The 12,353-nt window shown below is 41.0% G+C and overlaps 1 protein-coding gene across 2 annotated transcripts in view; it reads left to right on the top strand.

The window, feature by feature from the left end:
* The window catches only part of LOC308303626 (CD209 antigen-like protein 2), a 26,215-nt gene extending 22,112 nt beyond the window's left edge, over window positions 1-4,103 (top strand). The window contains exons 7-8 of one of the 2 annotated variants that reach the window (XM_080748058.1): window positions 442-554; window positions 3,957-4,103. In XM_080748058.1, the coding sequence (XP_080604184.1) occupies window positions 442-554; window positions 3,957-4,048 (205 nt within the window). In that variant the 3' untranslated portion in view covers window positions 4,049-4,103. The other variant, XM_080748057.1, reaches the window with a different exon arrangement.
* Window positions 4,104-12,353: the final 8,250 nt, after the last annotated feature.

Genomic DNA, 12,353 nt, shown 5'->3' with positions numbered 1-12,353 from the left:
AACTTTTTTCATTTATTTTAATAATTATTTGGGGAAAATGGAAAAAATTAAATACCAAAATTATTATTAAAAATAAATGAAAAAGGTTATCGAAAAAACATGGCCTGCTCACATATTAGGAGGGTAGTATGAGTCACCAGAAAAAATAATGGGTGTTTTTAATGAATCTATCATGGTTAAAATGAAGTTTGAAGTTACAATGGGTGTGTATGGGGAGAGGCCCTGGGCCTGGAGGGCCTGTTAACATTTACATCACATATCTAAATATTCAATCAAGCTAATTAAAAACTGTTCAGGGTATTCATGAAAGCCTGATTAGATGATAAAATTACCAAACGTTTTTTTGAAAGTGAAATATCCCTTTAAACAACTAAACATTTAGAGATCAAATAAATCATTGTAAATGTATTGTAATGAATGACATGTTGTTTATTTCTGCAGGTTCTGGTATCCTGGTTATCCTACTGGTACAGTAGACCATGACTGTGTTGGCTATTGGAATGCAGGAGGGCAGAGTAGAGGATGGTATGACTACCCATGTTCTGCCTCTAACGGTATGATCTGTGAAAGAGTTGTCCAGTGAAATCCCCATGGTCACTGTATCACTTCTGTACTGAAACATGGATTAATATCATTGTTAAATCAACACTGATTTCAAATAAATGTTTTACCGTGTTCAATCAATCATTATTGTAACATTATTATTTTTATGTATGGGGTCTGAGGACCCAAGGGGTCCTTGGAGGGGGTTCCAGGGGGTCCCCAACAAAATCGGTTAATGCCAATATAGCCTCACAATAATTTTGGATGTTTATTCAAAAATAGCAGATGTACAAGCTCGCAGCGTGTCACAAAGTACGCGCTGTGAGCTTGCAGCGTGTCACAAAGTACGCGCTGTGAGCTTGTACATCTGCTATGTTTGAACAGAGTTTTTATTTTAAACATCATCTCCGGGGAGTCCCTGGAACACCATTTTCACATGTGGTTCCGTGGCCAAATGATATGCATTTGATAAAAATATTATTGTATATAGATACATTTGCATTTATAGAAATATTATGTTATATTCATTAATCTGGGGTTCTTGACATGATAAAGTTTGAGAACCACTGTCAGAGGGCTCCAAATGGACCCTTACAAGTCTGTAACTCAGAGAGTACACATGGATCCTTAAAGGACAACTCCTCCCTAAATCACTTCTAGGCTCATTTTCCTACTTATATTGATCCCAAAAGACTGTCCATGGGGTCTATTAGGCAGAAATGCCCCTGTAGTCCAGTTTCCCGAGCAGAACGCAACAGCTCTCATAGCATAGAGTGGAGCCTATAAGCCTATCGCTATGACTCTAATTGTTGTGATCAAAAGTGTTTTATTTTTTTCATGAATGTGTTACTAGTTGTCATTACAAATACATCCATGCCTTCGTTGTCCCACAGAAGCCACCGCAATCTCATAAATAATGTTTTGGGGTGAGCATTCTTCACAAGTGCCAATCAAAGTGACTGTACTGGCCAATCACAGGGCATCTTTTCCGGGACTTGGCAAAACACATAAAAGCCTAAGGGTCGTTTCATACTGTAATAAGGAGCCTAACTAATTTCGGTTCGGGAGGGCTCCCCGACCCGAAATTATTTAGGTTCGGGGGGAGTCCATTCATACTTTATTAACGGCTAGTGCCGAAGTCGCTTGTAAATATTGGAGGTCCATGGCATGACAACGTTTGAGGCCGATGAATGAGCGTTGCAGGGCGGATACATATCTGACTGGCCCTCGCGCTGCACGCTGAATGACTGGAGGTCCAATGAGTAGCAGCTCCAGCAGCACCATTTGCGGGGTGCGACTGTTCTCCCTCTCTCTCTCTCTCTCTCTCTCTCTCTCACTCACACTCACAAGCGCTCGAGCTCTGTCAAAAACATTTAATCTACAAGCTCACATTATAGACGTGCCGCCTTTCTTGCTGCATGCATGTCATCACACAGTCACAACTCGTCGTGGAAAACCTATCAACACCGAACACTAGCAAAGTTGTGTTTAAAGTTGTACTATGTAACTTTTTTTATAAAACAAATCTTAAAATTCTCCTAACTATTAAATCACAAAAGTTTTAGAAGATCCGCGCCGTGAATTTCAGCCTGTAAAGCCTTCTCTATATGTAAACTGAGATCCTTGCCGTGGACCGGATCTCGCGCCAAAATTGCGTCATCACACTACCGGCCAATCACAGCGAGGGTTATACAACTGCCGGCCAATCACAGCGCATCTTGAAGTGGGGTCGCTAATACTCGCTATGGCAGCCATATTTGTTGTCGCCCGTTTGTACCATCCCTTCTCTAGGTAATTTCGCCTACCAGGCAGGGTGAAGGAGTCCGTATCTCTGGAATTACTGAACGCACAGGAACAAGGGACCCCTTAAAAGATAGATCTCAGCGAGGTGGAGGCAGACGCGGGGGTCTGAAGGTACGAAAAACGGACGAAAGACGCGGACGCGACCGCGGTTTGCTATAGGGATAATGACCACTAGTTGGGCAACTTACACAGTATGGCTTTAAGCTCTTCTTTTCTCTTTAAAACGGTCGGCGACTAGCGATACACATCGCTAGTCGCCACGTGCTACGGCAGGGCCGTAGCACGTGTAATCGGCGCTCTAAGCGAGCTCTCTCGAATGCGCCCCTCTCCACTCTCGTGTGTTTTTTGTGGGTTTTGGTGTGATTTTAGTCGGGTTTGGCCCGGTTTGGGAGGCTCTGCGCGTGACTGTTAAATAATATGAAATTTTCTCGGGTTTTGGCGTGATTTCTGCCCGTTTTGGGTCAGGTTGGGTGGCTCATTAACTGTTCAACAACATGATGCAAAAATGTCAAGCCAGCCAGCCTGCTGGAAACAAGATCACTTACCCAACCATCGATGCTTCAGGGCAGGCAATTCACATACTAATGAACAACAATATAAATCCGTTGCGATTCCAGGGCACTGGTAATTATTAGTAACTTTACTTAACAAAACAGCGACGCTTCACTTCGAGCGCCCAGCCCTGTGCTGATGAAGAGTGTGGGGGCGGGGTAGCACCAATCTCATTCATCTCGCCCGAGGCGACTTGAGTGAGTGCACAGGCAGCTCTGCGACGCTCAATACACGGCCACACAAGCATTGGAAGTCGGCGTGTCTCCCTCCCAAACGACCGCTGTTTCCTTGGCTTCACAGCCGAGCATATGAACTTGTAGCCGGGCTGAATGAATGAGAAGACACCGCTGAGTACCGAAATTAAGTCGGGAGGTCACAACATTTCGGCAGCACCGTGGAGTCGAGTTTATTTGGTTGACATCCCCCCGAACCGGGAACGTCGACCCATATTTGGGTTTGGACAGTGCCGAACCAAAATTAGTTAGGCTCTTTATAAGAGTGTGAATCGACCCTAACAGAGTGTGATGGCTTGTGTGGGACAAAAATGACATGAATGTGTTTGTAATGACAACTTCTACCACATTCATGAAAAGAAAAAAAAAAAACACTTTTGATCAGAACAAATATTGTAAAAGCGATAGGCTTATAGACTCCACTCTATGCTATAGTCCGGCTGCAAACTTAGCATTTATGCTAAGTTGGTATCATAGGTATGATATTTGGTATATTGTTTTTTTTATTGGCCTAAAATGTTGTCTATCTATATACGTTCATGAAACCACCTGCTGACGGCCTGTCAGCATTGAGCAATTTCTTTTATAGGGGGTAAAAGTTTGGGCCCATCACTTACTATACACTATACTATTCACCATATTCCTGGCCCTCTCTATGGAGGCTGCCATTTTCTTTTACAGAGGGCGCTAGAGAAAACTCTCTGTGTGCTGCTTCAAAAACATCTTTTCACTTCCTCCCAAGTCGAAGAACAAGAGATCCCAAGTCAAGGAAATTAAAAACAAGGTAGGGACATATACGTCATTTTCGCTATCATGCAATTCCAGACGGCAGATTCGTCTCACCATGGGAGCCAGCCCTGCCCGGAAATTTGGTGGCCTGCATTGGATTCCATGGAAGTCCGTGGAGAAGCTCATGAACAAACCAACAACAAATAATTATTCTGACTGTCTTAGACCGTTGTCAAATAATCACTTCTGGAAAATAAAAGACATCATATAAAACTTTTTTTTCTGCTACGTTACTTTTCAATGTGCACACTGTGCAATTTTATAGAGGTATCTAAAGAGTACAAAGTACGTTCTGAACGTGCCAAGGATTTAGTGTTGCCATGTGTGCTTATTATAAGCGACTTTGGGCTTATTTGTCTGTGAAGTTGCTTGTAAATATTGGTTGTTGCAGGTGGCGTCTTGGGAGTGTGTGTGTGGGGTGTGTGTGTGTGTGTGTGTGTGGGGGGGGGGGGGGGGGGGGGGGGGTCCCCCAGCCAGGGGGTCCACGGAGGTACTGCAGGGGATCCGCAACATTATTGCTTGATTGATGAACATGAATAAATAAATACATTTCTTTTACTCTTTTCCCCCCAAATGTCCATTTATCTTCAAATATCTTTTAAAACATTTTCCACATTTATGTTAAAAATAAAACATGCTTAGGCCTACTGTGCAACTGACATTGTTGATAGTATTATTGACATTGTTCTCAATATGCCTATGTATTCATGTTTAAAATAAAAGTATGAATATGTTACATATGAAACACAATGTTATACATGAATATAGCCTACGAAGACCCCTGTTCTAAAGTGAACAAGTTGCTTATTTTATTTTTTATTGATTGAAGAATGTATTAGAAGCCTGGAAAACGTACAGTTTTATGACAGTAGGCCTACTTGTAATCATTGGTACAAGGTCAACTAAAAGGAGATCCTAGTAAGCTTTTCGTCTTCTTTTAAGCCACTTTGTATCTCATAACATTGAAAGAGACCGATGGAGCACAGTAGGCTACTTTGCATAGGATATGCAGTAACAAGGGAATGGGCTTGCCTTGTTATTGTTTTAACCAGTGGTTCTAAGTGGTGGTGATGGTACCAACGTTTTTACTTGAGTAAAAGTATCATCAATATCATCAATGTTTCAAGGACCCCATGGAAACAAGCCATAGCCTACTTATACTTTTTTGGAAAAATAATTTTAGCAGAACTTGTACTATACTGTAACGTACTTCTCTGTACCTGTCTCTGCAAACTGTAATCAATCAATACAGCAATTTAGAAATAATCTCTCAATAATAGAAAGTTAAACTCAGGAATTAAAAATGAATGATATTAAAATATAATTAAAGTACCAATATAGAAAGTGCTCATTATGCAGAATGTCGCATTTGACAAGTTATCAAAATCTTAGCAGATCTATAGCTTGTTGATGGTTATTTTCAATACAGCAGTACTCATAAAAGCCTAGTACCTGCCTGGCCCTAGTTGGTTATTTTGGTCTTGTTTTCCTAGGCCTGGTTGCTTATTTCTCAGAACCTGGCAACACTACCAGAAACGATACATGACGGAGGATGACGCTGTTTAGATGCCTCAATAAAATTATACAGTGTGCACATAAAAAAACAATTGATTGGAAAACAACCTGTGATATGCATTATTTTATATTCCTGGACCGATTAACTGACAAAGGAGACAAACGTTCAGAAATAATTTATTCACAAGCATGGTCCAGCTGGCTGCCATCCTTCCGCGACCGAGTATTTCCCGGTGAATCTGTGCGCAAAGGTGGGGGCCGATGGGCATGGAGGGTTGCGAGCTTTTGAGAAACAACTAAAATAAGACCTTAAAACCTGGCGAAAACAGTTGCGTGCAATAGCGGAAGATGACGATAAAGGAAATCATTTAATGGAAAACATTAAATTAACTTCTGAAAAGCCTGCACGGCCTTAAAACATGGCAAAAACAGTTGTGTGCATTAGCGCAAGATTAGATGAGGATAAAGGAATTCATTAAATGGAAAACATTAAATTAACTTCTGAAAAGGCTTCTAAGCCTACACTAATAGCCTACTAAAAACTAGTGAACCGCGATCTTGCCACACGTGAATAATTGTGGTTGTAAACAATAATACAGACAATATAAATCCTTAGTCTAGTTGTGGGAAGAAAGGATATCATCATGGCCCCAAATAACGTTTAAATATCTTGCAATTGGCGACGAGTCTCTTACTAAATCGGCAAGATTTCATTACATAACATAATTGCGACCGTAGGTCGCATTTACTACCAAAACCTCCACCGGCTGTCCGTGCGTCAGTCAGTCAGTCAGTGAGTGAGTCAGTGAGTCACACGTCACACGTCACACTTTTGCCCTGCTCATATCTCCACAACCGTTGCCCCGATCCATGCCACATTTTGCACACACACTCCTTACCTGCCAAACTACAACCTCCAAGGACCCCCGGAGCTTCAGGGACCCCCAGGTCCCTGGGGGACCCCCAGGTGTAAAAAATGACCAAATGTGCAAAAACGACCAAATGACCACCCCAACGGGGCTGCTCACGGGGAATTCCTGGGGACCACCCACTCCTGCTGCTCCACAACGGATGCAAAAGTGGTGACGCCCCCAGTGGAGGACCCCCTCCACTGCAGCTCACATAAAATGCCGTAACTCGGGCTAGGAGCGTCCGGGAGAGCCGGGGCCGGTACCTATTCGTCCGCCAAGGCAACGCGGAGACCCCACCCCTCATTTCTCACATGGCCCTCTTCTAGCGCCACCTTCAGGCCGAACACATTTTTGGCCACTGCTCCTACAGTTTTGGCCCTAAAATCACGCAAATTGCTACACAATATGTCTACACTCATCCCATCAACATGAATCTGTCCCATATAGCGCCACCTTCAGGCCGATTTTTAAAAACACATTTTTGGACACTGCTCCTACAGATTTTGCCCTAAAATCACGAAAATCACTACACAGTATGTCTACACTCATGTCATCAACATGGATCAGGAAGATTTTGGAAAAACAAATTTTTGCCCTATTTGTGGAGATAAGTGACCTACGGTCGCTTATCTCCCGATTAGGGAGTCTTACTGGTACATAAAAGCTAAGCTATGTCCCCACACTCCCAAGCTGCGCACAGATTCACCGGGAAATACTCGGTCGCCCTTCTGCCATGGACTCCATTGCAGTTCACACAACTTCCGGTCCCAGTTTTGGCTCCCATGAGCGTCAATGGCGGATACCCAGCCGTTTTGGCGACCATACCTTCTTCTAATATATCTTGTCCCAAGTAAGGAAGTGACAGGGAATTGTCTGTTGCCAGATATTGCCAAAGAAACAAGCGGCCAGGTCTATGAATAATAAGCCCAATAGAATTAACTAGGTTCAGTTTTACTACTTTACATTTGAAAATAGCAAATCAGCAAGCTCACAATGTGTCACATTGTGACACATTGTGAGCTTGTATATTTGCCATTTAAAAAATATTGAGGAAAGAAAAAACGAAAATAATTTGAATATTTTTGAAACATTTTAACAACACAAATCTGTGTGGCGGTCCCTGGCACCACATATTTTCAGATGGGGGTCTGCGACTGTGGACACATTTGTTAATCTGGGGTCCTTGATATGAAAAGATTTGGGAACCACTGGTTTAAAAAATATTAGAAAGTAAGCCCAATAAACAACTATACAAATTGCTTATTATAAGCAGACATGGCAACACCGGTTCATTCAGAGCCCAGAGCGCCTCTACTGACACTTTAATGACACAGGAAACCAAATGATGTTTTTTATTTTCTTTCAGGATATGAACAGGAAGCCGGGGGCGGGGTCAGGAATATGGTGAATAAAGGAAAAAAATACCCCCCAAAAATCTGCTTTAAGTAGCATGTGAGGGGTCAAACTAGGGGTTTATAATTATTCTGAATCCATTGCAAGCATTGGTTTGGCATGAAAAACATTCCTTGGCCTAAAAACAGACGCACAAAAATATGATTTCGTGATGAGTCACTTTTGACAGTTTTGTCGGGGCTGAGGTGGGGTATGGAATGTGGTATATCGTTTTTTTTTATTGGCCTAAAATATTGTCTATATAAATACAGTCATGTATCCACCTGCTGACCGCCTATCAGCATTGAGCAATTTATTTTTTATTTTTTAGCAATGGATTCAGAATAATTATAAACCCCTAGTTTGACACCTCACATGCTACTTAAAGCAGATTTTTGGGGGGTATTATTTTCCTTTATAGTATAGTATAAGTGATGGGCCCCTATAAAAGAAATTGCTCAATGCTGACAGGCCGTCAGCAGGTGGTTTCATGAACGTGTATATATATATATATATATATATATATATATATATATATAATTTTATATATATACATATATATAGACGACATTTTAGGCCAATAAAAAAACGAAATACCAAATATCATACCTATGATGCCGGACTACTATGAGAGCTGCTGGGTTCTGCTGGGGAAACTGGACAACAGGGGCATTTCTGCCTAATAGACCCCATGGACAGTCTTTTTGGATCAATAATAATGTAGGAAAATGAGCCTAGAAGTGATTTAGGGAGGAGTTGTCCTTTAAGCCTCATTCAGACTGTTTGTGTGCTGCGTGTGTGAGTGCACGCATCCCATTCATTTCCAATGGAGGCTTGCGTGCAGCCCGTCTAGTGCGATACGGCAAAAAAAAAAAAAAGGTTAAATAAGTAACCACTAATAAGTATTCGTTAGTGGTGTTTAACAACAATAGTAACACATGATTCATGTAGTGAAGGAAACTTGTTAACATCCTTGGTAACCTGTTCTGGAAAATATCACCCCAGTTAAGCAACAACAATATACTAAAATCCTTCCTCAATGTGAGGCTTAGCAGGTATTTGGCACATTAGTTACTAGTTACTTTAGATAGATAGATAGATAGATAGATAGATAGATACTTATTATCCCAAGGGGGAAAATCAGTTGCCCAGAGGCAGCACAGCAGTATAGGGGTTATTTACAAAGTTACAGAGAAATAAGAAGAAAAAAATTAAAGAAACAAGAACTGAGTACGGTAAAGAGCAAGGTACATCATGAGAGTGAACGAATAATATATAAATATATATATATATACATAAAGTGTCCTTAAGCACAACTATCAAAATAGTACAGTGTTCAAATCAAAGTGACCATAGCTGTCAATGCTAGTTAGTGCAACTAGCAATGACTAGTCTTTTGCATCAAAAAAGTACAGTGTCTAAAACAAAGTGACCATAGCAGTCAATGTTAGTTAGTGCAACAAGTATCTCACTGTCATGTCAAACACAAGCAAAAATACTCAGAGTTTACGAATAATATATAAATATATATATATACATAAAGTGTCCTTAAGCACAACTATCAAAATAGTAGTGTCCAAATCAAAGTGACCATAGCAGTCAATGCTAGTTAGTGCAACTAACAATGACCAGTCTTTTGCATCAAAAAAGTACAGTGTCCAAAACAAAGTGACCATAGCAGTCAATGTTAGTTAGTGCAACAAGTATCTCACTGTCATGTCAAACACAAGCAAAAAATACTCAAAAACTACACAACCTAATAGTGCAGTGTCAAAAAAATCTGTGCAAAAAAACAAAACAAAAAACTCGAAAGGAAAATAAACTAGAAAGGGAGTCACAGCCAGACGCAGCCAGCCAGACTTTGTATATTTATTATTACAAAACTACATTAACCGCTTTAACCCTAAATACATTTTGGTGATTTGAAAATAGCCGATCTACAAGCTTGTGATTCATAACAATGATTGTTATCCACAAGTTTCCTGTGTCCCATGAGCCCTTGCGTGAAAGTGGGCATCACTTCCTGTTCCCCTTAAGCTGTTTCATTCTGACTGGTTGCTGTGCTACTGTCACACCTGAATCTCTGCATGGTGATTACATTACATGGTCAGACCTGCCAACCTTGGGAAAGCACCTGCGCAGTGCCCGCGCCGCAAATGTTGCGGTTTTCCCGCACGAAACGCACACAGCGTATATTTTGAGGGGTCCCACGTGCCTTTTTGGGTGGGACCTTTACAGTTATGTTAAAGAAATTTCACACCAGAAATGTAGCACATTGCATGTCTTGACTTGCACTAATAATGGAGGCAAGATGTTATAACAACCTTTTAAATAAAAATGCCATTTGGTCCAGAGAAAAAGTAGTATAATGTTGGATTGGCAATATTGTTGACAAAATAACATTATACTAACTGCACTTGCTCAGAGTTAGTTAACAATTAGTCTTGCGTGGCCAGACTGTTGCCTCCGCGATTTGGCCAAATGCTCCCGGCATACAGTCTGGCAAACCGGGGAAGAAACGATGAGTGCGAGATAAAGCGGATGTGACGCAACCGCTCCCTTGGTGCAGTAGCAATAACATGTCCTGCTGGAAGCGTTATGTCTCCTTTCAATATTTCTGGGGGCTTTATTTCGTCTTTCTCTGGTGTTATTGGTGTTACCTCCATGATGTTTTCAAACGTTTTCTTAAACTATACACCCATAACAAGAATAGGCCGCTCGAATGACTTTGTCTGAGCTATTGTGTTTTTGTTATGTTTCCAATGGGACTGCAGTTCAGTGCAGCACTGGCTACTTCCTTTACTCGCCGTTCTGGAGCTGCTCTTCCAGACTCTATATAGCATTCGGAGATTGTGGAATAGTTGTCTGGCTACGCGAGACTAGTTAACAATAGACTAGCAAAACAGTCTACCACCAGTGACTTTATGAATGAACATACATCAATATAATCATGTTATTCAAATTGCAAAATAGCTTTTCATTGTCAATAGGCTATTTAGATAAACCTGTGTCTTTGTTAAACATTGTTAATTGAGCAGCCTAAATAAAACCACATTTCTGTGCATGATTTGCATGAAGTTGAAAGTTTCAACTCATGTAGGTTTCTATTCCATTAATTAATTGATAGAATTGTTTAGATCACATAAAGCCTTGTCTGTATATTCTTTCATATAGGCTACAGGCTACTCATTGTTGATAGACCATTAATGTCATATTCACAGGTGATATGGCGAAACACTCCCAAGTATAACACAGGCTTCATACACAACAAGGGTCGGCAGGTTAGCTACTCACCCCACGGAGCTTTATAAATTAATCTGATTAATATCGCCGACGCCGTAATGTACAATCTGAACGATGTTTTGTCGCTATGAGACCGAAACAAAACAGACTCTGTGGCTCCGGCATTGGGTTCAATTCTTCTTCTGCCGAAAAAACTAGCATAACTTCCGTTCTAGTGCTCCCCAGTGCCATGCACCCCCATTCACACACCATTCATGTGGTGCCTGGGAGGAACTACAATTCAATTCAAAGGAGCTTTATTGGCATGAGAAAACATACGTTTACATTGCCAAAGCAGGGAGCAAAACATTTCCGCCTCAGTCTGAGCCACAACACATGTGTGCTAAATCGCGTAGCAATCAGAGTATATTGTGTACCTGCGTAGAGAGCTAAAAATGCGTGCAGGTTGGCAGGTCTGCAAAATCAGCTGTGTAGAAGCACACATCTTTAGCCTTGTAAACCAGACTCTCCTCAGAAGGCAGGAGGAGTCAGTTTACTAGGCTACACATTTTTCCCAAGTAAGCTTTTTGGGAAACTTGTGCATTATCATCTGTCATCTCCAGTGACATTTATGTCCCTTCTCATACAATGGCCGGTATGTCTTCTTTATCATCTTGGATGTACTTCAGGAGTGACACTATTGCCAGCTTGACAACAGCCATGCCAACACCACTAGAGACAATGCAGTGAAGATGCTCATCTCGTGGCGTGCCCCACTCGAACAATACACTGTGAATCAAGAAAAATCATCTGTTTTCACGATGTATTATTACAGCCAAGGCTTAAGTTGTTAAAGACGGGGTGCCGTGATATTTTAACCCCTAATACATGATCATAAGGTATTGTGATTATACTTGTAGGAAGATTTTTCATCAAAAAACTGTACAGAAAGTGTTAACTTTTTTGCTTTGTTGTATGTTTTTTATGTGGCCACACCCACTTATTCATTAAGTATACCTGGTTTTCAGGTGGGTGGTGACCCAGCTGAAGTTAGCCACACCCACAGTGTTGTATTTATGATGTCATTAAAGTGGTGTATTTCAATTGGGCCTTTTGACTCAAGAGGCTTTAAAGGGATCCCTGGCTAATACAACAAATATGCCTTAATACATTATAACTATCCTCTATAACTACAATGTAAAATGAAACACCTCAATTATTTTATTTCTTCTAGAAATAGCTAATCTTTCACTCAATAGGGGAAATGCCCGTCGCAAGTTGATGATGTCATACATGTCATGTGTGATCTATCCCTTTATGGCATGCATGTGAAAATAAAAACAAATGTAAAACTTTATATGGTTAATATGACCATCAAATCAATATTTCAAAT

This window comes from Nannobrachium achirus (assembly GCF_963921795.1).
Source record: "Nannobrachium achirus genome assembly, chromosome: 18".
Lineage (NCBI taxonomy): Eukaryota > Metazoa > Chordata > Actinopteri > Myctophiformes > Myctophidae > Nannobrachium > Nannobrachium achirus.
Note: the sequence above shows the minus strand (reverse complement) of the source record. Positions and strands in the feature narration are given on the sequence as shown.